The following is a 27501-nucleotide window of genomic DNA, read 5'->3' on the forward strand; positions in this document are numbered from 1 at the left end:
CCACCTTGCAGCCCCACATTAACAAAATATATTTTAAAACTCTTTTGAATTTGCATTTTGGCTTTTCTAATGTGATGTGAGACGGTGACTCTTTGTTCAAACAGTTTCAAAGGGAGGAAGTCACATGTATTCACATAAATACGCAGCTGGACCGGCTGTCAAAACAGAGAACAGAGAAGCCGGGATTACAACACAAACAGAGGAGGTGTGACTTCAGTCCACGTCAACGTCACCATAACTTCACCATATCTTTTAATACCAGACAGTTGTTTGCTGCTTTATTAAAGCTATATTAAGGTTAAAACCGTGCATATTTCATCTTTAATAAACTGTAGCTCAAGTAGTGAAACCCAACTAGAAAGAAATTCTAATTTAAGCTCCATTTGTCTTCAATGCAGCCGACCGGAGAGAAGGCAGAACTCACTTGTTCACAACACAGACACACGGTCGTAGCATATGTTGATCTGTACACTGAACATTTGTAGGTCTATAGATGGTCTACACACAAAAAACAACACTGAAGGTGTGGCACTGCTGGTTGAGGAAGTGAAGTAAATTTTGTGCTCATAAAAGAAGTGGAAACGGATCTACAACACATTCCTTGGCTTCCTGGTGATCTCTATCATGATTTCCTGAGGGTCCTCCCATGCGTGGCTGCTACGTAGGAGCCCCACTACATGTCTTTTATTTAATCTTCACCAGTTCGTACACAACCAACTGTATTATTTTTACATTCCCATTTCTTCTAACCCCCATACCTACAGTATGTCAGTATACGGTATATACAGGATGCCTCCAGACAAAGCAGACGAAGGCCAAAAAACGTTTTACACTCAAGAGGTGTGAGTGGTTGGAAAACAATAGAAACACATCAAGGTGTCCTTCAGAGTCTGACTTCCACGAGCTTTATATCCGGTCAGGAAATTGAGGGATAATCTAAGTCTGTGATTACTAAACCACATGTAGCGCCCTCGCTCCATAGCACTGCTGCTCATTGAAGCTGCACTGCCCAGTTTCAAGTTGCTTTTATCTCGGTCAAACAAACATAAGGAAATAGCATTGCTCTTCATGTCTCTGCATTATTTTAGCTGCCCTGTGTCCTATATTAGAACCAATTCACTTATTTTTGCTAAGTTCAAATAGCTTTAAAGGTCCCATTTAACTCATTTAACTTTCATTAACTTGCTCAAAGGGGGGGCAAGGGTGGGACTTCTAACACCTAAAGAGCCCCAGACACTTCAATTTCTAAAGGTTGAATCACTCCCATCTTGAAAAAGGCAACTCGTGTTTATTTGAAGAGTGCGATAGACTTAGACTTTGACTGTCTGAATCTAATGGAAAATGCTCCACAATGAGGCTTTTAGCATCACCAACAGAAACACATTACTGGTAGAGATGCTGAACTTTCAACAAGCACTTTGTGTCCTCACAGTTCAGACATGGTGCGACTTTCTCCTCATCGTTTTGACACGTGTATCGCATCAAGCAAACTCAGTCTGGAAGCGTTTCCATCAGATGAGTAGATTGTCACAAAGTGTTGCAGTAAAATTTGACTAAAACACAAATTTTAGTCGTGAATTTATTTTTATTTAGAATTTTACAAAAACAAGAAAAACTTCACAACTGAAATAAGAAAATCCATGAAAAAAAATGTACAAACAACCAGATAACGTGTTTTTTTAAATGACTGGATTCAGGCATCACAACAGCCAGATTGTTGCTACAACTTTTTAGTCATCTCGTAAGACTTAAACTGCAGAAATGTTGTTATATTATCCAACGTGACACCAGGTAAATGCAGATCACGTGAGGCTGATGGTTGATTTCATGGTATACAGTTGTTCCAGTGTCGTTCGTTTGGTAACACCTGACAGAGCCGCAGGCAGCAGCTGACGGTGGGCTCGTAAAACACTGTGTCTGGCTCCTCAGTCTTCACTTTTGGTTCGCTTCTCGTCTGGCGTGCAGGGCGGCTGAACAGTGAGGGTTTAGGACTTTTAACCAGAGTTTTCTTTGTGACACAGCCCAGGTCTATAAGTGCCTGTAGAAGAGACAAGGAGGATACCACATCAGAAACAAAGACATCATTTCTAAAAGGCTACCATTATGTTAGATAGTAAAACAGAATTATTTCAAGGGTAAGTATGGATTACATAGATCATTTTTATAAACCTTGTTAACCTTAACAATGTGTCAAGCTACTTAAAAAAATAAATAAATGTCATCTTCTCCTTTCTCACATTTGCAATTTTTCTTTTCAAATTCAATCTTCTGGTTAAAATGACCATGAGACTTGTGAAAGGAGCCCACGTGATTATCCCCCACAATAGATGTATGGACAACATTTAGCAACTTTCAGCTCATTGTTTTGGTTTTTCCTGGCCGCATCTCCACTCTTTTAGTTCAGTTTCACAGCTCTCATCATGTGACGACACAGAAAGTTCTGATGAGTTCTGATGAGTCCCTGAGACCAGGGAGGCCCATTGGGATTACAAATCTGTTTTACAAGGGAGACCTGGACAAGGTAGCAGTCATGGAAAGTCAAAAAGCTAATACAAAACAGACACAAATAAACAACGAGCAGTAAAACAATAAGCACACATAGGCAGTGTTAAAAATGTACTTAGACACACAGAGAATACAAACCAGGTAAAGGCAGGGGAGTAAAAAAACGAAACCCTACCGATAACTGTCAGCTGATACCATGTGAAAGTATTTCTGTTTACCTGCATGAGGTCCAGCACTGCCATTGGCTGCAGCAAATCTTTGTAATGTTCCACCAGTGTCTTCTGCGTGATTCCGGGCCGAGACATGACGTGATAAAGAATGGCCTCCAGCATGCCCTTACAAACGGGTCGGTTCAGCTTACCATCAACCATGCGCCACGGCCGGCCGACGAAGCTCACGTTTGCACTGTGTGGAACGGAGGTAGGCGACGGAAACAGAAAGAAGAGATGACAAATAGAAAAAGGAGAAGTAACGATTAACTGCGTTAGAAACAGTCTGTACTTACTCGTCATGAGCCGATCCTGCAGCTGAAGCCTCGTCTTCTTTTTCATCATCTACGCTGTGCTCTCTGACCCTCAGCTCCTCTGTGTCATCCTGTCTTTTCTCAGTTTCCACCTTCTCCTTTCCTTCATCTTCAGCCCGTGTCTGTTCTCTTCCTTCCTCTTCCAGGTTCAGCTGTTTGGCTCCACTTCCCTCATCTACTGTGTTTTTCTGCCGTTCCAGCTGTTCTTCCTCACATACTTTCTCTCTTGTTGGTAATACATCCACCTCCTCTATGCCACTGCCCTTGTCTCCGTCCACAGTCAGTCTTTTTGCTGGTGGTTCCTCTTTATCCTGATGGATTTCTCCGCTGCATCTCTTGCGTACAAAGCTTCTGCGGTACGGATTCTGCAGTGAGGGGAATTTGTCAGACGTGTTGTGAGACCGGGACCATTGCTTGTTGTTTACAGTCAGCAGCCACGGTTCAGCGTGTTGCGTTAGCACCCAACGGACACCCAGGCTGCCAACTCTCACTGCCTGACCTTCTTCCTGTAACTCCTGGAATAAAAAAGCAGGGTGCATGATATCAGGCAGGCATACCAGAGAAATCAAAAACCAGGATACCAAATTGTGGTCTGCAAGGATTTGGATTTCTTCACGTTGAAGTGCTGCACAGGGGGCTGCATTAAGGGTGATGCTCGCCATTGGAAGAGTTTGAAGGGTGGTATCTTTATTCAATCTTTCTAAAACCATAAGGAGGAGTGAAAGTTTAAGGAATGCACTAAACTATGTATTGTTCTGCACTACATTCCTTCCTCTGACAAACTAGCTTACTACCTATTGTAGCAAGTGAGTGCTACTTTCCAAAGGCAAGGAGCTTATCATTAACTAACTCCATCATTTATGTGAGTGTACAGACTCCCATTAGGGACGGACTATTCACGAGATAGGAGCAAATATCCAACAGCATAAGAGTTTAGGCTAACTTGCTGCTCACTAGCTCTCCTGTGCCGCTCCTTTATTTCCATGTCTTGTACACAATCAGAATTATTCCAGTGCAACATTAGTACTTGTGGGGCTGCAAGGTGGCTCAGTGGTTAGCACCGTTGCCTCGCAGCAAGAAGGTCGCCGGTTTGCGTCCCGGTGAGGACACCCGGGATCTTTCTGCGTGGAGTCTGCATGTTGTCCCCGTGCAGCGCGGGTTCTCTCTGGCTTCCCCCACACAGTCCAAAAACATGATAAAGTTAATTGGTGATTCTAAATTGTCAGTAGACTCCAGCCCCCCCATGACCCTAGTGAGGATTAAGCGGTGTATAGATAATGGATGGATGGATGAATAAACACTTGTCTTGTCGTCTTTGTAGTATGTTGCTGCATATTTAGGACCCTTTAACAGAACCATTTTGAAATGAGTCAGACGAAGTCAGTCGGAGAGCTTTCAGTCAGTCATCAGTTTGCTAAAACCTGCTATTTAGCCAACACACTTTTACTGTCATCAGCTAAAAATTAGAAGTTGCTCTTGTTTATGTCTTCGTAAACCAAAGGTCCATAGTTGTATACAAATTAATATGTGTATTATATTGTAAATCTTCTGCTGTTATCATCATTAGAAAGGCTTCAAGAGGCTTGCAGACAGAATGTGACACTGGTGCTCCTGCGCTCTGAAACTTCTTGTTTCCAACGGAGCAAAGTGCTTGTGCAGCGTAGTACACACAATGTACAAAACATGTTGCATATACAGCATTTATGTCACACACGATTTACAGTTGCTGCACACACATCCAGATTTTCTCATTTATTCACCAAGATTGTGTTCTTTGCAATTTCAAGCACCTTGCGTGTAATGGGAACTTTCCCACCTGAGCCAAGAGGAACATTTTCTCTCTCTTTTTCTTTTTTTTGCAAATGATTGTTGTGCATATTATTCTTATGCACATATTGCTTGACTGATGTAACAACGGTAACAAGTCAGGTGAGGGAGAGCAGAGAAAAGAAAAAACAACATTAAAGCAGTCTTGTTTACAAGCTGTGCATGTGTTTACCTGCAAATACTGCGGCAGGCTCCTGGTGCGTCCAGACTGTGGCTCCTGCAGGTCGATATGAGCCTCATGGAGGTCATGTACGTCCAAACCACTCTCACCAGCTTCATGCAAGCTTCTCCTGATCTGATGACATGCTTCAATGTCCTGAGGAGTGTACCCTCTATGCTGAATAAAGCGCCTGTTACACTCCTCTACACTGGGCAGAGAAGAGGAAGGTGAATGGACGGAGTAGGTGAGGATGGAGGGCAGCAGGGATGGACCACATTTAGTCAAGTCCAGGGGTGGAGAGTCTAAAAATGCAAAAACAAAAAAAAACAAAAACAAAAAAACAAAGGAAATGAAATTAAAAATTATGTTTTTGCAGAAATAACTGTTTGTAGAAGTCTGGAATTCATTCGTACTCACCCTCCATAAGTAGCATGTGGTGTGCAGGGGTGTTGCGCAGCAGCAGCCTTATTATACACGACTCCACCACGATGTTATCGTTGGTGTTAAGGTTACGTACTTTGACTGGGGGGAAAAAAACAACAAAAAAACAAGGAAACAAAATAAATCAATTTACAAATCTCTACAAAAAAAGGACTGCAGCTAACAATTGTTTTCATTATCATTTAACTTAAACAATCTAATAATCAGAGCTGCTGTCTCCAGGTTGACTCATTGATTAACTGGTCGACATGCTCTCATCTGATTAAATCCTCATGTTTGAACCATTGTGTATGCTACTTTCAGGAAAGGAAAGGGGAAAAAGTGAAACAACAACACCTTTCAAGGACTACTCTATTATTTTTGGCAGCAGAAGGAACAGACTCCCTGACAACATTCTGTGTGAACTGGCCCAACCTAAGGGAAAGTGCCAATTCTAACTTAATGTTTGCACGCTCACTTAGAAGTCAGCCACCGTGACACCAAGTCAAAGAAATCGGCAGTGCAGCTGCATTTTGCTAAACCTGACGGCCAAAAAGTCGAGAGTAAAATTTGCAGCACTTTGCGTATCACGGCTCAACAGTCAACAAGACGGATTACATAGGCAGAAAACATGAACCTATCAAAGAAGAGTGAACTACAAGTTTACCTATGCCAGGAGAGCAGTATCCTCGCATTATCAAGTAGTTAGTGTGTGATGCCTGATGGGCTTTCACTTGCAGCTTTTTGCCCCCCTCACAGTCCTCGCCGTCGTCATCCTCATCATCTTCTTCTTCGAGTGCTGCCATACTGGAAAGAAAAGATTTTGACTTCTTTATTTTGACATTGTGGTATCAGCATGTGGTCTTAGGTGGAGATATTTGTGTTTTTTTGTTTTTTTTTAATTAGCTTGTATATAAAAGTTTCATATTAGCTAATGCATTAAGGCCGTTGAATTTAGGGACAAAAACAATTAAGGATCTTCAGTGCCTGTTAAAAGCACCTTTTACCTTAAATCTGTGGTCACTGCTGTAATTCGTTTATTGATATAGTATTCTAACTGTATCGTAACTGCCTGCTATTCCTTTGTTTTAAAGCTCAAACAGCTGCATTACATGTGTGGACAGTGAGATGTACTTTGTGACTACTACACAGAGCCTGGGACTCTGTGGAAGTTTTGTCTTGCAGAAATTGTTATATGTAAGTTATTATGCTTCCAGTTTGTTGTTCTTCCACTATCGAACACAAGGCGGAGTCAGGTCCACAGCGCATGAATGCTAGCTCACCTCTTAACCACCACGTTGTCCACCAGGCTGCTGTCCACCACCACCATCTGTTTCGGGATGGACAGGTGCACGCTGAGCAGGCCCAGCGACATCAGGCTGATACAGACCACACAGGCGCCACCCGGAGAGAACAGAGAGAACTGCAGCATGCCCGACACATCCAAAGGATCCTCTGAAGCTGGAGCTGCTGCGCTGGAGGTGGCTGGGATTCCTGGTGGGGCTTCCACAGGCAGGTGATCATCTGTCTGCTCTACAGCTTCACCAGAGCCAGACGTCACGCAGTCTTCAGGGTTTGTCTGTTTGTCTGATTTGCTCATCACCTCAGTTTTCTCACTTTTTACGTCTGACTCCAATAAAGTCTTTTCTCCTTCCGCTGTATTTCGGTTGTTTTCTCCCTCCTTTGCAGAGTCACTTGTTGCCTCCTCTGGTCGTACTTCTACTTCGCTCACTGAGCTGTCACCCTCTTTTCCTTCACTTTGGTTTTCGTTTCTTGTCGCTCCTGTTGTACTCTCCAGCATTTCATCCCCCGTCTGGGACCTGTTTTCAGTTTCGTGGTAGAAATCAATGACCGGCCTGTCCTCTCCCGCCCCGTTGTTAATTAGACTTCTTAAGAAGCAGAAGGCATCGGTGCACAGCGACTGAGGAAAACGCCACGAAAAACACCTGCCAGGAAGCAGTTGGAAACACGTGTTCAAAGGTTTTGCCATTTGCCATTAAACAGCGATTACTGCTAACAATTCATATGAGGTGTGTCAGAAAAGTTCCAGGACTGGTGTCACAAAAAATATATTTCAAACCCAAAATACAAACTATGAGTTTTCCCCTTCAGATGATCAACCAGCACGTCTACAAAGAGATCCTGTGGCTTTTGCTTCGTTCAATGCACCAGAAGAGGTGAGAGTTGTGGCAGGACAAGTCGAGGCTGCTTCACCATGACAACCCTCACAATGCCCTGAGCATGCGACAGTTCCTGGCTGAGAAGAACATCGCCGTGCTGGAGCAACCGCCCTACTCACCCCACCTGGTTCCCTGGGATTTTTTTCCTTTTCCCCAACTCAAGGGGGTCATCAAGGGGACCCGTTTAGAAGACGTGGACGACATCAAGATGGCTGTAACGACGGAGCTGTGGAGGATCCTGGACGAATCCTTCCAGGAGTGCATGGCGACGTGGCAGAGAAGGCTGGGAAAGTGTGTTAGACTCCAGGGGGATTACTATGAAGGAGAAAACTTGTAGTTTGGATTTTAAATATATCTTTTGTGACACCAGTCCTGGAACTTTTCTGACACACCTCGTATTTCTGTTCCTGTCACTCTCTAACATGTTTTTTTTAAATGCATCAAATACACTGAGGTGACAAAGGAAGAAAGGGAGTCCATTTACAAATGAACAAAGATCTGCTTAAGGTTTTCAGTTGTCTAGGGTGATATAACTTATACAGCACAGTTTAAGATGGTGAAATTAAAAAAAAAATCAAAAAATACAACCTTCTTCTACACAAACAGTAGTTATTAGTAACTGACTGTGGAGTATTTGATCAATCACTAAAAGCTTCAGGAACTCTGGTACAACATATCAAAAGGAAACAGATGTGCCCTGACAATAAAATCAAATAAATAATAAGTGATGCAAGTGATCTGCAGTATGTTTCCTCAGGTGGTTTTGTACCTGTAGTAGGACTGGGACAGCTGGTAGGACATGGGAAGGATGGGCAACGCTCGGTTCTTCTTCGGTCCAAATGGCTGATTGACGCGACGGCGGTTGACCAGGCCTCTCTTCCTGCACTCTATGAACACTTTGCACAGCAGCTCCTGGTCATACTTACTGTACATGCGAAAGGCCTGAGAGAGAAGACAAAGAGTCAGATATGTGTGTGTGTTTTTCTCTCCAAGTGACAAACTGAGCAAAGAGACTATAAACGAGGTCACACTGACAACTTTAAAAAGCAGATTAAGACTTTCCTGTGACAGTCCACGTAAAGGAAATTCACAGATTTGTTTCTAAACACATTGTATACGTCAAAAAATAATGACTGAAAACGTGTTAAAAGACTGTTAATGATGTAGATATGTAGTCCTGCTCAATCAGGAGTTAGCACACCTACAGTCTGTGGTTTGCTAACTACCTATACATTCATCCCTCAAACTCAAACTGGAGAACAGCTCTGTGTCCTGATTTGAATTTCATCAGTAGGATAAGATAGAAAGGAGGCAGATTTATATTGTGAAGAGTCACAGATGGAGAGCTGAGGATCACCACCAACACCCGCCTCTGCAGTGACCGTTATACACTGGGTAGTTTTACAAACTTTAATCAGAGACAACTGGGATTTACAGATAACTTGTTGCTGGTGAACCGAATATCTCCCTCTCCGGCTGTAATCTTTCCGTCCTACTGACATCGCTGGCAGCACATGTCCACCAATGAGCAGAAGTTGTCCTGTGTGCTTCATGTATTATAGGTTGTAACTTATTTCACAGCAGGAAAGTGATGAAAATATTCTATATGTACAGTGAGCAATTTGATTTTGCTTTGTTTGGTTAAAAAGAACCAGGTCCATCTGCACAGGTAGTACGGTTAACTGGGACTGATGTGAAAGTGGACACCTTCAGTGGACATGCCCCCAGTGTTTCAGAACAGAGAACTCCTTGGTATTGCTTATTTTGATAATTTAGAATGAAAGAATTTTTAATAATTATTCAGAGTTGGTTGGCTGGAGGGCTGCGAGGTGGCTCGGTGGTTAGCACCGTTGCCTCACACCAAGAAGGTCGCCGGTTCGCGTCCCGGTGAGGACATCTTTCTGCGTGGAGTTTGCATGTTGTCTCCGTGCAGCGTGGATTCTCTCAGGGTTCTCCTCCCACAGTCCAAAAACATGTTGAGGTTAATTGGTGATTCTAAATTGTCCATAGGTGTGAATGTGAGTGTGCTTGGTTGTCTGTCTCTAAGTGTAGCCCTGTGATAGACTGGTGACCTGTCCAGGGTGGCCCCTGCCTTCACCCTAAGTCAGCTGGGATAGACTCCAGCCCCCCATGACCCTAGTGAGGTGTATAGATGATGGATGGATGGTTGGGTGGAACATAACACAAGTTTCTGTCGAGCAACAAACTCAGAACATGCTGATTACTGCCTTACACGGACACAGAGACGCCTAATTTTTCATTTATTTATGCTTTTGTCTCTTCTTAGGGCTGCATTTTGCTCATTATTTTTTCAACGTGAAGCACTTGGTTAGATTCTGCTCTTGAAAGATAAACAGACCTAAAGTGAGACTTTGTGAAGGAAAGTAAACTTATGACACTGTACCTGAAATGATCTGGAGGATTTCATCTGGCTGTTGGTCATGGCCAGAGTGCTCTGGATCAGGTTATGCAACACTATGACATGAATGTCTTCTGTACTGCAGTGGAGACGCACATAAACAAACATTAACTGATGTTGTTAAAAAAAACAAAAAAAAACCAACAACATATACAGTGAAGAAAAATCAAAAAATCTAACTTAATCCTTACCTGCTGAGGGTGTCTCTGCCTGCGACCTTTTTCCGATCATCTATTGCAGAAACCTTAAACCTATAAAACACACAAAAACATCACTTTACACTCTGCTCGTCCTCAGTCAGCGTACCAAAGCTTGTCTTCTTCTTACCGTGAGAAGAGCTGCTGTTTCGTGTCAGGCATGATCAGATCATCAGCGTTCAGGACACAGCTGAACTTCTGTCTGAGCAGTCTGATGTACTCAGAGAACGCTTTGGCACAATCCTAAAACCCCCACAGACACAAAGATTCAACGCTCAAGTCAAAGAGTCAACTTTGAACAAAGAAGAGGACGGTAACAACTGAAACACACCTCTGGACTGTCAGGATCGGTAGGTTTGTTCTCTTCCAACAGTCTCATCAAGGTTTTGTCCTGGAACACCTCAGCCAGACAGATCCTGCAACAAATATTTAATGAGTGTAACTGCACGAGTCACTGTGTTGAAAAACGTGTTGTCTGTACCTACCTGTAGTTCAGAAGTGCCTGAGGATTTTTGAGGATGTATCTGGAGCGACGTCCAACAGCAAGTGAAGTTTTATCCATCGATATCTCAAACTCTGCGTGGAGCAGGTCTCTTACCACGCAGTGAGGCACGAACGGCCTTTTTAACTGCAACACATCAAATATTTCACTGTATGTTTCCATTCAAACAAGCATGAACAAGCGTGAATAAAATGCAAGAGGCAAAAGGGTAAATTGTTCAAAGCCTCCCACCATTTATTAACACTGTTTTGCCTTTATTACAGAGCACAGAGCAGACTGTAACTGAGGTTCATGTTTGGACTCAAATTGAGGATACTGTGATTTTCTGGCCACCAGACTCCCTGACAGATTTCTAGGGAATTCTCTAGACATCATCTATGTTATTTATAGAAAAACGTCATTCACGTGTTGTAAAGACTCCCTCTGTAGACATTTTACACATTGTGCAAAGCCAAAAACTGACAAAACAGGTTAATTATCACAAAGCTCTGACAATATATTCACAACATGAATCACAATACAGCTGCCTCACAGATACTTTACTCTGTCCACATTTCTCCAAATATGAAGCATTAACTGCTACAGATTTTAAAAGTTTTCCTGCTTCTTAAACTGTAATGCCATTTGGCAGCAGCAGAATCAAGCTGTAAACACAACATTGACAAATTCTCACCCTTCAAGTTGATGTGTGAACTTGACTGTGCTAACGGGTAGAGAAGAGGCCACGTGGCTCAGTCAATGTGTCAGATCTGTTTAGCAACACCACCTGGATGCTGAACTGGATCCACGTTTCTTCATATGCGTTTGCAATTTGTCAATATTTTTTCAGGACAGGGAAAAAAGTATGTGTCTGAAATGTGCTTGGGGTTAGGAAAAAGAATAAAGAGCAGTAAAAGAAAGCGATTCCCAACTTTTTTTGTCTGATGGATCCATGTAGGGCAGTCCAGTGAAGTCCAGGTGCCACTTCACCAACACCAGCAAACATGTTCCAAATGTGACTTTATTAGATTGTGTAAATATGGTTACAATTCTTTTTCATTCTATTAAACAGTCAGTGCTTATTCAGTTCTGTATTAATGCTGCCATTTGGAGGCACAACCTGGACATTTCTGTCATTTATCCATAACATTTAATTAAATAAAATATGTCATTTAGTAAAATAATTAGCATTAAGAAAATCGAGCAAAAAACCCCACAATATTTTCTTTGTAATACATGTAAATATCTTTACACCTTTCAGATTCTTCTTGGGACTCATTGGTGAATCCCCACTAACTCAATTGCATTTGATGATTAATACGACTCATTTGACCTCAAAAATTATTGTGTGAAAAATTGGGAAAAACTGTGTTAGAAACACTTCTTGGTGTATTTGTGTGTGTGTACCTTGCTGTTGAACAAGTGTGAGACCACACTGCAGAGTATCATCAGAGAGTCTTCCTGAACAGACCAGTAGACTCTCTGTCTGGTCATCATTTTCAAAGCCTTGTGGTCCGCCTCGTCGTGGGCCGGAGTGCGTTTCTTGGGCTCTTCCAGGTAAACAACAAACACACACAATCTGTCAGTTTCCCATCAGACACATGCATTCTTTTTTAATGTTTACCTGCACTCACTCTACCTTTCCTTTTCTTTCGCGGGGCCTTGGCAACATCCTTTTTGCCTCTCTTTCTTTTCTGGCCCTTTCCTCCGACCACCTGTTGGTTTCTAGAAGCAGGTTCTACGGCCACCTGGTTACAAAGACACAAGAACAGACAACACAGTTTGTAGACAGTACTCTCTGTGTGCATAACTCTCCACCACTGACACTATGGTGAGATGAAGCACACAACAAATGTATTACATTGAAGGCATAGAGCTGTGCTCGTTACACAGTGGTGCTGATCAAAACAGACAAACGTGAAATTGGACATAAACACATAGAGACTTGAAATGAGCTGGGACTCATGTCTGTCTTTTAATTGTTAATGAAGTCTTTCAATACTCTGGTATAACAAGCTGCAATAATATTGTCACTGTCATCTGTATTAGGTTAATATACAAACAGAAAACACACTTGTTGGAGCTAAACAAGACACACCTGAGTTTCATGAGTCTATTGGTCACACACAGGTTGAACTAATAACAATGAATGAAGCTTAATCCAACAGTCCTGCAATAGGTTCATCCTCCATGAAGGTTAAAATCTGTTGTGTTGAAACGGTTGACTGAACTGTATTATCTGTTTGGAGGATGCGGTTTTTAGTGCTGTTGGCCTGTACTGCAAAATACAGGGCGCTGTTTTTACTCTTTTGTCCAACCCATTTATATCAATTGGGATTAAATATGTAACAGAAACACCCATTTGTGCAGAACCGTTCAACAGCTCCTCAAATTATATCTGCCGTAATCATTGGACTGTTGAGTCAACGTCTCAAAAACTGTTTCCACAAAGACTGAACATCATGAGCTTTGAGAAAGGAAGATCTATTTGAGGACCATTAAATTAGACCCCTGAAGTCATATTTACTTGTACCTAATTAACTGGCAAACTAATCTATATATGTAGGTACTATAAAATGATGACAAAATAAAACTGACATCACTCTTACCTCAACATTTTCTACCACCAGTGGTCGCTTGGCAGTCACGTAACGAGGTGTAGTGCTTCCTCCTGTTGTTACAGGGATTAGCAAATTGTTAAATTAATGTCAAACTGTCATGACTGGTTGAACAAAGCAGTTTAAAGAAAAAAAACTAAAAGAAAAATATTATGTTGCAGAAAACTCACCAGCTTTAAGGGCAATCCGGAGAACATTTTTACTCAGGAGGCTCTTCAGTCTGTTTTTGGTCTCCTGTGCCTCTGAGCCAGTTGGGCTCTAAAAAAATCAACAAAAAACAGATAAATGTGTTAAAAAATGACCACATTTCATAATGTCTCTACATGTTAGGTTTGTGTTTTGTGTACGTACTGATTTAACAGAAAGCAGGTGATTAGTCCACAACCAGTTGCGTTTAAGATGAGCAAAGAATTCAGAGTCCAGACCTCCTGCTCCTTTACCATCTCCCGGCATCGAACCGTCATCACAGGCTTCACGATTGCCCCTGTGAGAGTTTACAAAGATACATGTTCATCAGTATGACTTATAAAACTGGTGATGAGCTGAATCCGTACCACTCAAATCATACTTTTGTCAAAGCTTAAATGTCAGCTCCTTCATGATCAAAAAGAAAAAAAAACAAAACAGGAGAATGGGTTCAAAGTTTTTATGATCACAGATGAATCTCTATCTGATAGCAAGTTCACAGCTCCAGCTACAACCGTACATAGGCACATCGATGGATTTTATAAGTTATTGACACTTTATTGAACAAAAGCATAGTTTTCAAACACTGATAAAAGGGAAAGCGCTGGCACTTGAATGGGCCATTATGTGAGTGCTTCACTTGATTTCTTCAGCTTCAAACTCCACCTACTTGAGCAAGTAAGCCATTCCTACGAACACGTTGCGATCATGCACGAAGGGAGGAGCAGATTCTTCATCTGTGACATTTCTCTTGCCACGGATTACCCCTAGAAAATGCGAACAAAGATTCAAATCAAATTAAATAATTAGCACGGTTGGCAGTGCTGTGAGCGTGCTTTTGTGGTTGTGTTTGCACGTACCCAGTGGTGTATTGAGGCAGACACACATCAGGTCAAACCAGTAGCTTTCCACGTCCTCAGCAGTGTTCAGTATGTACTTGCGCCTCTCGAACGGTTTGTCGAGTGACTCTGTGACCAGCCAGTAGTGAGGCTCAGCGTTGGTGGTGTCAATAATAGTGGTGTTACGTCTCAGATACACAAACACCTGGATGGGTGTGTGGAGAAACGAAATGAAACAAGAACACACCAAAAAATTACACTTGACAATGACACTCATTTATGGATAAAACACATCATGTAAATGCTCTGTTTAACTCATTAGTAGCTACATTTACAGCTACGAGCAGGTCCTTTGCTTTTTGTGAAAATGTGATGAACCCTTTTTAAGTATTCAGAGGCATATTCTGTCACTTGAATTCATGTTTTTTTTTTTTTTTTTTTTAAGATTAAAATAATTTTTAGAAATGTTCCAATGATTCATCATTTTTTAGTTGAAACTGTTTTATTCCTCAGTCCTGTCAAATTGCTTAAAAATAAGTGTGGAAGTGGACTCAAATCACACTGTTTTTTCATTGTTGATGAATTTTACTTCTTATGTAAAAATAAAGCACTAAACTATGATATTACTGTAACCATTGATTTCTGATACATCAACCTTGTAAAGCTGAACTTTATGCCAGTTCCATGTTTGCAGTTAATAACTAAAAGCCTGCAGTAAATCTTAAACTGCTCAACTCTGAATGTTCTGTAGTCCCGTGTTTTAAGTCCAACACCACGGCAAATTAACGGATAACATTTGTTTCCCTCTTTGTCTCTCACACAAACATTTTATTAATACTTTCTGCTTGGTGAGAGGATCAAAGTAGCAGAGTAATGTCTGTTCTATATTCTCTGCTTGGATTTGCTTTTGGTGCTGCTGCATACCTGATCTTTGTCCTTGAACTTCTCCATGGGACCAAACTGCAGCAGACCCATGTAGACCAACTTTTGCAGGTTCTCATGAAACAAGAAGATGTATTTTCTAAAAAAAAGAAGAAGAAGAAGAAGAAGAAGAAGAAGTAGAAAAAAGGGACTTATAAATACTTAACTTCAAATTACAGTCATGATGTGTTACAGTGACAGACAGAAAGTCACCGTTTATAAAGCAGCTGTCGTTTCATTCTTGCAGGAAGCATTCTAACGAGATGGTGTTGCATCACAGGATCATTGAGATATTCCTCCAGTCCGTCCACCTGCCAACACAAGTCAGTCAATGTGCTGTTATGTTCTGCATGTCTTTGCTTGTATGCTGCAAGCTGTGCCATCAACAGTCTCATTAAAAAAAATAATTAAAAAGAGCCATATTGTTTATTAGGTCGAACTATTCAGCTACTGTTTTGTCCACCCCATTTATAATAATCATGGCTACATCCTATGATTTGTGGCTGTTTTGCTGCCTCTGGGCCTCGACTGCTCACCATCATCAAGGGAAATTAATTCCAAAGTCTATCAAGGTATTTTACAGGATCGTGTCAGGGTGATTGTTGGTTAGCTGAAGCACAGTAGAAGTTATGATGCAGCAGGACAGTGACCCTAAATATCAAAGTAACTGCTCCAGAATAACTTTAAACAGAGAAAATCTGTCTTTTGGAGGAGCTATAACACTTAATCCAACAAGGGAAGAGAGCCATTCCCACCAGACACCCAAAGAATGTGAAGATTAAAATTGCTTAAGCACATGTGTGTCTATACTTTTGACATCAAGAAGATCAGATCCCATTTTCTAAGTTAACATGGGGGTTAACATACTTTGTCATCACTGTATAAGTGCTGCTTTGTACATGACAACAGAATGATGTTACAGATAAAAACCTGAGGATCAAGCCACTGTAAGAGAAATAACCTTTTCACTGCACAACCTCCTTTTGAAGACGAAACAAACGTTTGTGCTCACCTGATAATTGACCTGTATGACCTGAACAAAGATGGAGAGAGGCAGAGAGAGGAGGAGGTCGCCCACCATCGCCCAGCCGCTGGTGTACTCTTTGTGTAGACGGACAGGAGGGACGAATCTCTTCCACGAGTCTTCATCAACATACACTGAAATGTAGACAAGTAAAGAAAACAGAGTTGCTTATTTGGGGGTAAAAAAATGGTTTCATAGCAAATAATTGTATGCAAAAACTACACACAAAAAAACAAAAAACAAAAGTTAAAATTGCAATGCAAGTTCACAGTTCCCACATACGAGGCTCCCTCACCTTTCATCTCAGACGGACCGGGAACTGATTTATCCTTGAGCTCCTCCCCTTCATCACCTGAGATCACATCTAAGTCATGAAGCCTGGAGTCTTTCGCCTGCTGTTTCACAGAGCTGCTGCCAGCACCGTCAGACGGCTGCGCTTGTCTGCCAGCAGTTAATGGATTTTCTGTTTTTTTCAGATGGCTCTCTGGGTCTTTGGCATCTGGATCACAACTGTTCTGGTCAGTTTGTGTTTGACCGTTTGAGTCAGAACAGGCGGGGCTGTGTCGGAGCGGATGCCCGTAGATCAGGTACCAGAGGTAGGTGTGAACAACGCGCAGACGATGCATCTTAGGTTGAAAGCCGAAAGTCTTACTCAAACCTCGAACTACAAAAGCAGACAGAGAGAACGAACAAAACAACGGACAACATTTAAGTTATTAAGCTAAATAGAGCAACCGAGCACCTCCTCATAGATCCAGAATTAAATGGGAACCAAATGAATCTATTGAGTGTTTTTAGGGTTGTACAGTATTTACCGCCTGATGTCACAGCATTGTTAGCTGCAGGTTGCACAGTTATAGGAAACTAAAAACGACTGAATATGTTCTCTCCTTAAGTATGTATTGATACTGGTATGATTGTATGACTTGGCTCTTCAAATACATGAAATAAATGTAGGTTGCAGTTACTTGTTATTCATTGTAATTAGTTTAGAACTCTTCAGAACAACAGCACACCTCAGATCAACCAGAATAATGCTTATGTTATATTATATTTGCTTATATTCTACAGTGATCTACAATCAAAACAGAACCTGTTGTGGGCTTGAATTCCGGGTCAGGCTTGGTCTTTGGTGCTTTTTGGAGCTCTCTGGCTCTCTCTTCATCATGTTGCAGACTGAGGGACAGAAACGGTAGAAAAAAGGTGACAGAAGGCAGGAGACAGTTGAACAGAGGCTTGGTCAAGAAACAAGATGTAATCATGTTCTACCCTTAAAACTAATTCTAAGTCAGGATTTGGTGTGTTTAAGTTTATTTAAGTCACAATAGTGTGACTGCGGGAAAGCAGCGAAAAACAGAATCTATCTTGCCACTTGATTAGGATAGTCACTGAGCTAACTTAGGCTATGTTCACATTACATGCTGAAGCCTATAAAATCCAGACATTCAGGTCCAGCTTTTTTTTTTTACTGGGTGTGAAAACAAATATGGAAATGTGCTATTTCATATCAGATCAGAGTCCATACAGTAGTTGTTCCTAGATCTCGGGTTATGACACTGCTGCCAGAACGGTCAGGTCGGTATTTGCATTTCTTTTAACATCTCACTTCTCTGTGCAAACTGCCTTTTGTCATCAATCAGTGTTAGCATTTTAAAGTCTGGTAAAGCTAAACATGGACGAGACAAATGACGGCGACAGAGGTCAACAAAGACATCAGTCAACAACAGTGTTGAAGTGCTTAATGTGAACAAAGCCATATACTGCTCAAGCATCATCTATTTTTCACAGAGTTATATTTAGGTATTTGGTTTGTGCTCACCGTATGGCTGTGTAAGAGCTGGAGATTTTAAACCGGACCTGCTCAATCACTTGTTTTACTGCGTCATCATTGGGTTGTATGGATGGATGGACGATCAAGTCAACCTACAGGGGCAAAAACATTCAACAGACAAGAGAGACAGAGAGAAGAAACTTGATACGTGATGTTGAATTTGAATTTGAATTTGAATTTGAATTTGAAATTGAATTTTCCTTCTGGGATAAATAAAGTATTTTTCATTTCATTTCATTCATTCATTCATGTCTGGGAGTAAATGAATGCATGAGTGAGTGAACACGTAGAGCTTTGACATAAAGTGTCATGGTGGACTAAACTTCTTCACACTTTGCACTAATTCAACGACTTGTTTCAAAAAATATAACACTTTGCATCATCACTTTAGCACCACTAGTTGCACACAGATTATAAATTATTTATCAGCAAAGGTTTCCACTACTGGGCAGTAACAGATGACAGAAATGCAAAAGCTCTTGTTCTTTTCTCTGTTGTCTCTGTACATTTATGAAAGGCAGCGGTAGAGTCAGGGTGTGACGTGAGCATCTACCTTCTTGCTGATGCCATCCTGTACGACGGTGGTCGTGTACATCTTAAGCAAGCCTTCTCTAGACAGACCGTGGATGAGACGTACAATAGTCTTCTTGCAACACTTTGAACTGACACCACTCTGCTTCTCTTCCTCGTTGATCATCTTCTGCAGCCTGTAAAAACACAGTCCGTCGAGATGTTTGTTCCCTGTCTTATTATCCCATAAAATGTCTTAAAATGAACCAATAACAATCAAGGCACACTGACGGGTGAAGACTCTCGATGATTTTGAAGTTACGAACGGCCTCAACAATCAGGTTCTTCCTCCTCAGCAGGCGGTACGTCTCGTGAGTACTCCTCGAAGACTTCTTGGATTTTTTTTGCTTGGAGGCCTGAAGGAGATGGATGTAGCCGTTACTTTCAGCACTCATTCAGACAGATTAGCTTCAACATCTTCTAGCCTGAGGGACAACGTCCACTGAAATCAGCCCATTAGACCCACCTGTGGCTGGCAAACACTTTTAATAATCACAGGGTTGTTGTTGGAGGGATCCTCAGCTGCATTTAGCTCCTCGCTCTGAAGCAAAGAGCTGGCATCAGTTGGGCTGGACTGATTCTCGTCCTCCGCTGACGCTTGGACTAAATAAAGAAAAAAACACAAACTAAATATAAAGCAGAGCAAAGATGAACACAGTTTATACACTATTCCATCACAAAACTCTGAAACTGATCACAGTATTAACCAAACCTGCAAAATGAGCCATAACAAGGGAAATACAGGTCACCTGTCCAAGTGAAATGAGAGCTCCAAGTACAAGTGAGGATGAATTCATAATTAAATGTTGGTAAACAGCATTATCTGTTCAGGTAAGAGATGTATGTGAGAGAGAGAGAGAAAGAGAGAGCAGTAGTAGGAGTCAAGGGAGTTTGAGTGAATGGTGAGGTGGGGCAGCATTTGCGATAAGAACAAAGCAGTGAATGAGAGAAAGAAAAGGTTATTTTCTAATTGTTTCACACTGATTACATCATACAGCACAAATACACATGCCCACACCTCCGCACAAGCCTGCAGAAAGGCTGGTATTGACTGCTGCTACACCCCTCTGCCAAAAGGTTGCAGACAAGAGTGTCCCAAAGACAGCACAAAAAATAACAATACAATAAGTAACTACAGGAAGAGGGCAGGGTCCTCGCAGCTAAATGAGTCTGTACATTGTTTATAAAGAAAAATATTCTACCTTTAGTTATATATTTCTGAGCCGATATGTCAAACATACCTATGATTAATGCTTTAATATTGACAATATAAAAACATATTGAGGATATCCAAAATCTCGTTGAGGTTAATTGGTGATTCTAAATTGTCCGTAGGTGTGAATGTGAGTGTGCTTGGTTGTCTGTCTCTAAGTGTAGCCCTGTGATAGAATATCTACTTAAAAACGATTGTGTCAGACAATGTTGTGATCGTGTGTTCTATCCAGTGCGGACAAGAATAATAATTGTAGGTTTACTATTTACTGCTTTCCAGGAGCACTGTTTAAACTGAGGGATTAATGACGAAAAAGAAACTGGAATTATCACTTTTCCTTTAACATTTGAGCATTTCTGCGGTGTAGCAAAAGTGTAGCGGTGCGAGCCCATGACTGGGAATTACCTGCTGCAGGAATGGACTCCGACTTGGGTGTCACACTGATGACGGATTCGCTGCAGGGCAGAGTTTCACCTGAATGATGACAGAAATTTAGGAAGACAACAAACAAAGAGCTGTAACTGCCTGTCAGGTCAAGACTTTATCACAGATCAAAGGTTATGATGTGGATTTTGTCTTGAAAAACTCCTTTATATAAAATGTGGAAAGGTCTGATGAGTACTCACATTCAGCCGGTGTAGGGTCCCCGATGGAAATGTCAGTTTGTGTCTGTTGTGTTGCCACACTGTCCTTTCCACCTGCTGTCTTTCTTCTGGCTGCTGACTTTCCTTTAGCTTTACCTCCCTTTCTGTCCAACCCTTCACCCCCTGCATCCCCTTTTCTATCATCATTCATCTGCTCGGCCTCCTCTGCAGCTTTGGTGCCTCCTCCACCTGCTTTCTTAGTCTTCTTGGCTGCAGGAGTTTTGGTGTTTCCTTTTGCGATTGGCTTTGAGGTTAATGGTGTTATAGGGGAGGTCGGGTCGGTATTTGACGATTGTGGTGCAGAAGAGTAGAGCTGCTTCGTCCGTTCCTGCTCTTTGGCAAACAGTTGGAGTTGATCACTGACACCCACAAATCTGTCAAGAGAGCAAAACAATATTTGGTACAATGTGATTTTATATGATGTGGTCCTAAAGTAAAAAAAAAAAAAAAAAAAGAAATGTATAGTTATTTATAGATACGCACTTATGGCTGATAAATTTTGTAGTCCTCTGCCGACCCTCATCCTCCAGGAAGCCCTACAAGATGAAAGACACGACACAAGACAAAATGACAAACAGAAATTCCTTAACAATGTAATTCAACTTCAAATGCAATATTTGGGTTATATTGAAGGGCGTCTGCTTTATTTGGTCCACCAGCAGGCACAATGTTTAACATATTTACCATCTTAACTCAGCATGCTGCTATGCTAATATGTGCTACATAACATTTAACGTGAAGTACAGCTGGCACTGACGGAAATGGATCACAACTTTTGCAGGTCTTAAACTTAATTACTAGACAGAACAAGATCAGATAATGGCAGGTAAATGGCAGGAAATTATTGTCTACCAAGTTTTCTGGCAGTTCATTCAATACTTGTTGAGTCATTTCACACAAAAAGCATGACTGTAAAGCTCATGATAGTAGAAGGAAGCAAAGTCAGAGGATCACAAGGATCGTCACCATTCATCTCAAGCACCATGGAAATTTTGCGTCAATCAATCAAGCAGATATTTCACAGACTAGAGGACAATTAAGACCTGCTGGTGCATCATGTGTCTACTTTCCTGAACACTGTACTCGTCCAAGGACAGAACTCCTGGTCGTTCAGCACTTTAAAATATTAGGACTAAAATGCTACTGTTGCATGTCTGTAGCTTATAGGTCAATAAAAAACACAAGTTACAAATGCAACCAAAGGCTATTTTACACATAAACAAATCTGCCAGTCTCCAATCTGGCACCAAACAAACTTTCAAAATTTTGTGAGATTGCCAACAGATCTGAAATGAGTCACTGTATTTCAAACAGGAAGGATTTTCTTTGTGGTGGTTGACCTCTGGTGGAGGTCATGTAGATGAGAAGCCCAAACATACAGCATCCGACAACTGAGAGTGTGCGTGTTCGATCTCTCTGCCTAGCTATAAGCCATTTCAGTAGACTTCACAGCTTTTGAAAGCAGTACAAGAAGAAAAGGGTCATTTTCAGAAGGGAAGAATTTACCTTACCTTAATCAAACCATCCTTCTCCAACTTTCGGCAGAGCATTCGAGCTTCCAGTTTACCGATGTTCATTCTAAACACGATGTCGCGCTGGGGGATTCCCTTCGTGCCAGAGGACAAAACTGCATCAGAAAGAAAAAGACAAAACGCCACAGTTTACGCAACTGTGTTTGTTTGTTGGCTCTGTCTTCCTCCAATTTGGATTTTGAAGGTAAAGTGCAGACTGAATTGAATTCCAGATTTTTAGAAACCAGATGTGCAACATTACTAGCTTCTACTGTCGAAGTGGTAGCTTTTGGTCAGACGTGAAATTGACATGTTCGGTAAAACTGTCAGTGCAGTTTCGTGACAAGATACGTGTTTGTTTACAGAAAGGGATACAAGTCCTTTGCTGTTTACCCAATACAGATGTAAATATCCTCAAAAATACTCAAGGCTTAAAATAAAAAAAATATGACAGTGTTCTGGAGCACAGAGTGAAAACATTACAAAATGTGCCACTGTCCAAAACAACACAAAGCCTTCTCCAATCAATCAGCTTCTTCATAGAAGTGACCAAACATACTGAGGTGGTAGGCCTGCGACATGATGTCCCTCTCCATGATTCGCCCCTCTGAAGGGAAAGCTCTTGTTCTTCCTCCAGCGTCATCTTCTTCATCTTCATCGTCATCTTCCTCATCATCTGGGATGCCCTTCTTTGTGTAAGGCTTTATCAGCCTCACACAGCGCACCAGCACTTTACTGCCTAGAAAACCAGTCAGATAAAGCAGTGCATGTGTTACGTCTTAACACCACATTCATTCTGTAAATTCACTCATACTGACAGGTGACTTCACAAACTTCTTTTCATCATATTTTTTTAGTGCACTACACCTGCAACAGGCTCAGTCGAAATACATCATCACACTGAAAAACTGACATGTTTTATGAATCACATTAGTTCTTAAAGGATTTACTGATCTATCACTCAGGCCAAGTGATGTCTATTTGCGACTTCTCATCACAGTCAGCATTTATATTTACAGCGTAACATGAGAGCGATAGTTTCTTCTCCAACGGTTGTTTCTGATTCCTTATATTTTAGGGATTTGACCCAACTCCAGTATTGGTGTGAGATGAGCAACTAAAGCTGAAATAAATACATTTAAATCTTTAAGCTTTAACAGAACAGAAGCAGCAACTCAGTTATATAAACACAAAAGTGTATTTCCAGTGTGGGCTGTTAAATAAGATGCTGCTAACCAAGACAGTTACTAATAAACAGCAGAAACCTCTCAACATTAGAATAAAGCTTATATGTACAGGTGCTGTAATGGCACGTTACCATTTTTGTTGGTGCAGGGTCCAGCGCCGGGATCCAAGTCCTCCAAAGGATACTGGCAGAACTCGATCAACCGAGCAGCTCGCATGTACTTAAACACACGCTTGAAAGTACCTTCGTTGACATTCTGCAAGAAAAGAGCACAATCAGAGAGACGAAACCAAAACAGACCAGCAGACACTCAAAGACAGATACTCACAAGTTGTGCTTTGAACATCATCATCGTAGCGAACTGACCCGGGGACTGCTGGAGACAGTTGGATATGTACTCCATCAGTACTTCATACATGGTCTTCCTACAACAGAAGAAGATGTGGAGAGGAATTTGTCCAAGAGAGAGACAAAGAGAGGAGTGGGAAATGTTTTTAATTTTTAGGACTGTCATCCATGGATATATTGTCTCTCTGCCTCTGTCTCCATCCTCTATGTCACGTTTTCTGTTTGATGTAGCTCCTCATCTGTGCACTTCAGTTTGAATAAATACTAGCAATCAACAAACTAAAATGACTTGCAATTGTCTTCATAATTGCTAAAGCTCTTTGCCAAGATGTACGCTGCTTTGTCCGACTGGAGGTTTAAGGTGCAAAGCTACCACAGCCCACAGATCCGTAATATCCAGATTATGGGGAATTATGCCAGGTTAAAAAAAAAAAAAAACATTTACAGTGTGATATCCAGCCCTAAACTTCACATAACACAAATTACAGAAATTACAGTAAAAGCACATTTAGTTATAATGTACCTCCTGCACTGTCAATATGTGTTCAGTAAACAGCGACAGTAAGCAGAAACACTAGTGTTGACAGTGAGGGGAAAAAAACCCATAGATGACAAACAGACCTGTTTACATGGAAGCGTTTGAGCAGCAGAAGAATGGAGTGCTGCTGTTGTCCGGACTCCAGTCGTCTGAGGTGAGGCTGCATGGTGACCAGCTGATGTCTGACGAGAGACTTCCTCAAGTAGTGAAACTTTCGAGCATCTACCCTGCTCAAACACAACACCGGCTGTTACACTGTGAACGTCTGACAGAGTGAACACACACCAACAGTGCCAAATGAGCGTGTTCATGTCTCCTACTTGAAAGAGCCTCCATGCAGATCCCTTTGCAGCTCTCCTTGCCACCGGGCTCGGCCCACTCTTTCCAACACGCAGTAAGAGTCATCGGTGAGAACCAAATCAGGATCGCTCTCACTTCCAATCAGAGCCCGAAATCGCAAAGTCTGAGACGCCACTACGACAAGCTTTCGCCCGTATCTGAGAAGGTCAGAAACAAGAGTGAGAGTGTGAAGTATGAGGAATACAATGATGCACTAACATGAGATTTAGATGTTTAGATTATGTTGTTAGATATTACCCAGTTTGCTAAAATATATTTACCATTCCTCACTTTCAAGCAGATTACTAACAACGTAATATTTGCATAAGTTAAACAATACACCAAGTTTAAGCATTACATGTTGTCAAATCACTGCCTATGTGCCCAGTCCATTTTTGCATCATATTTGGTCATGAAGTTGCCGACCCTGCGGCAGTGTGTTGTTTGCAAACAGTCGCTTCTCTGTTGAATAAATTAATTATTTAACACTCTCTACAAACCTTTCCAAAGCCTCCTCCAAGTTGACCAACAGTGTGAGAGACTTGGAGCGGACGTGCTTTGTGATGTCCGTCCTCTCTTTAAAGTGGGCGCACGAGCCTTGAACCCCATCTTTGTTTTCTGGAACAGCGTGGACGGGGTAGATGTCTTTGCGGGTTTCCGAAGTCTTCTGTGCTACGTCATTGCTTTTCTCCGCGTCAACGTCCTGAAACCTGAAATCACAAAATCTGAGTAGAGCGCAACCGAGAGGCACATGCAAAATATCCCACAAAGTAGGATGACTTTTACAACTTTCTTTAAATTGAGGAGGGATCTTCAAGAAAGAAAGAAAAAAGTTTCACTTAGTTTAGAGACCCAGAAAGTCTCCCGTGACTTTGGAGCTGAAAACAATCAAAAAACAAAATATCTGAAAAACATTTTAGACCCTTGCAAAGGGGATTTATTTCCATTCGAGAGGCCCAGCATTGGTGTTGGGAAATAGAAATATGCCCAGAGAAAGAGTGCATAAACTTCTGATCAAAAACAGTTCAGCTAAAAAAAGGTGTTGTTGAAGAAAACAGAAACCGCTTGTAGTTTTTTTTTTCTCATGCCATTCATATGAGTTAACATGACATCTGTTGTTATAATTAAACAAGCATGAAAGGTATTTTTTAAGCAAAAACACAATATATAAAAAGAAATCATGCTGCAATTAAATTAACAAATACTGTGATTGCAATAGATCACAGTTTTAGCAGTTATTGTTTGTATTACTTTTAAAATAAATCAGAAATAGTCTGTACTAAACAAGCCCTTTCCCTTACATCTAAAAAATATGTTTTGCAGGCAGGAGCATCTCTGCAGCACCACAGTACTACATTGAATGTAGCTGGTAGTGACATTTATTGGGATGAATTGTTCAGCCCTTGTTTCCAGCCTCTAAAATGTAAGACTTCTGTGCGTTTGTTTGACGTCCACGACCATTAACTAATTATCTTTAGATTTTGGACTGTTTATGAGACAAAACAAGTGGATCAATAGAGTTGCAGCCCCACACAGCTAAAAAACAAACAAATAAAACTGACCACTATGAACTTTATAGAGGGTTTACAGCATTGTTGTGGTTGCATCACACTACATGAGTTCAGCTCCACTACAAATGTTCACAGTTGTTGTATGCATCATATTGACTAACCAAACCGATTTCCCTTCTCTCTTGTTGCGTTATTATTTTTTAACTTGATTTGACCTGAGCCCTTTATGCCACCATAAGGATGATAAAGTCACCTGTCAAACAGCACAACATCCTCTCTCTCCTTTGGGAGCTGGTAGAACTTCAGGTCGCTGTTGCTGGCCAGAGACTTCCATATGAGCTCCTTGGTGCAGTCGTCGAGCTTGAGGGGAAACTTGGGCTCTGTATTTTGTAGCCGAATCCAGAGAGTGGGGATGGTTATCCCATCCAGTCCCTCCAAAGCCACTTCGTCTTCAACTATACTCCACGGATCCATAGCATGCTACGCACCGGGCTAACAGCTAACATGCTAGCTTACTCACAGCCAGCTGGAAGCCTCTGTTGCCTTTTAAAGCTCATACATTTATCGGGTATTAAAGACGGAATATTCGGCTCCTGGAGTGCTTTCAAGTCATATATAAGTGTTAATGACTGACGAAATTAAGAAAAACTTGTTTACAAAGTGTTACTCCTGCTCCGTCTACCGACAAATTTGGTGCGTACGTGCTTACGTCATATTTAAACTTTGACCTTACGTTGTGCGTCTGCTCGTAAAATCCACAAGGTGGCGTCCGAGTACAGTTTCTGAGTTCACGGAGGCGTTAAGATTTTTTAATTGTTTTGAACATTAACAGAAACTGTTTTTGTCACACACCATACTTTTGCTAAAAAAAACAAAAAAAAAAACATATATATATTTTACAATAAAATTACTTCTAAACTGTAAATTACTCAGTAAGTGCAAGCAATTTTGTTGTATTTACCACTGTCTATATTATATCATTACACAATAAACAAGTGTTGTAAATGTCTTACCTGGGGCTATATAATCATCATCATTTATTCACATTTTAATAAACTTTTTTCCCCCCAAGAAATGACCCAGTTGCTGAGCAGTAACACTGCTATTACCCTGTTATAACAATATTTTATGACGTAACTACTACAGAATGACTGGCTATTAAATTTAACAGTTACTTCTTTTCTTAAAACTACACAAAACTGGATGATTACTCAGGAATAAGTGACATACCAGTCAAGCAGGACAGTTTATTTCTTTAAGATAGCAGTCTGACCACAACAAACAAGTAAACAAAACAAGTCGAGGTTCACTCACTGTTGGTTCCTGATGGTCTTCAGTGTATTTGCACGGTTGTTGGGAAGACGTATCTGCTGGCATGACGGAGATGGCACGGCCATCCAGAGCTAACTACTGGTGAGGACTGCATGTTACTGGGGGAACCTTTGGGAAAATTAAACAGATGATGACTTGGAATTGTTTTGGTCTTGAACTTCCACTGCATCGGCTATTT

General features: G+C 41.3%; 1 protein-coding gene across 1 annotated transcript; it reads right to left on the reverse strand.

Moving 5' to 3' along the window:
* Positions 1 to 1674: 1674 nt before the first annotated feature.
* Positions 1675 to 26697, reverse strand: gtf3c1 (general transcription factor IIIC subunit 1). Its single transcript, XM_008293887.1, has 40 exons — positions 26245 to 26697; positions 24981 to 25190; positions 24462 to 24638; positions 24225 to 24368; positions 23584 to 23680; positions 23388 to 23511; positions 22629 to 22808; positions 22070 to 22185; positions 21042 to 21094; positions 20541 to 20932; positions 20320 to 20388; positions 19168 to 19304; positions 18933 to 19057; positions 18685 to 18838; positions 18120 to 18223; positions 17394 to 17476; positions 16596 to 16964; positions 16289 to 16434; positions 15490 to 15587; positions 15280 to 15376; positions 14377 to 14560; positions 14187 to 14283; positions 13682 to 13814; positions 13501 to 13588; positions 13322 to 13383; positions 12352 to 12460; positions 12120 to 12262; positions 10717 to 10859; positions 10563 to 10647; positions 10362 to 10474; positions 10226 to 10285; positions 10020 to 10113; positions 8385 to 8557; positions 6719 to 7381; positions 6103 to 6242; positions 5433 to 5537; positions 5028 to 5317; positions 3011 to 3543; positions 2724 to 2910; positions 1675 to 2038 (listed from the first exon to the last, which is right to left on the reverse strand). The coding sequence occupies exons 1-40, from the start codon at positions 26463 to 26465 to the stop codon at positions 1826 to 1828; spliced, it is 6711 nt and encodes a 2236-aa protein (XP_008292109.1). The 5' UTR covers positions 26466 to 26697; the 3' UTR covers positions 1675 to 1825.
* Positions 26698 to 27501: the final 804 nt, after the last annotated feature.

The sequence above is a fragment of the Stegastes partitus genome, unplaced genomic scaffold (assembly GCF_000690725.1).
Source record: "Stegastes partitus isolate 25-593 unplaced genomic scaffold, Stegastes_partitus-1.0.2 Scaffold920, whole genome shotgun sequence".
Lineage (NCBI taxonomy): Eukaryota > Metazoa > Chordata > Actinopteri > Pomacentridae > Stegastes > Stegastes partitus.

Bases quoted from the DNA above. Each gene is read 5' to 3' on its own strand.
- gtf3c1 (XM_008293887.1), bottom strand. From the start codon at position 26,465: ATGGATCCGTGGAGTATAGTTGAAGACGAAGTGGCTTTGGAGGGACTG. The intron at 20,389-20,540 runs GTGAGTACTCAT...GTCATCATTCAG, and splicing joins GGACCCTACACCGGCTGAAT to GTGAAACTCTGCCCTGCAGC. The intron at 5,318-5,432 runs GTGAGTACGAAT...TTGCATTTTTAG, and splicing joins CCACATGCTACTTATGGAGG to ACTCTCCACCCCTGGACTTG.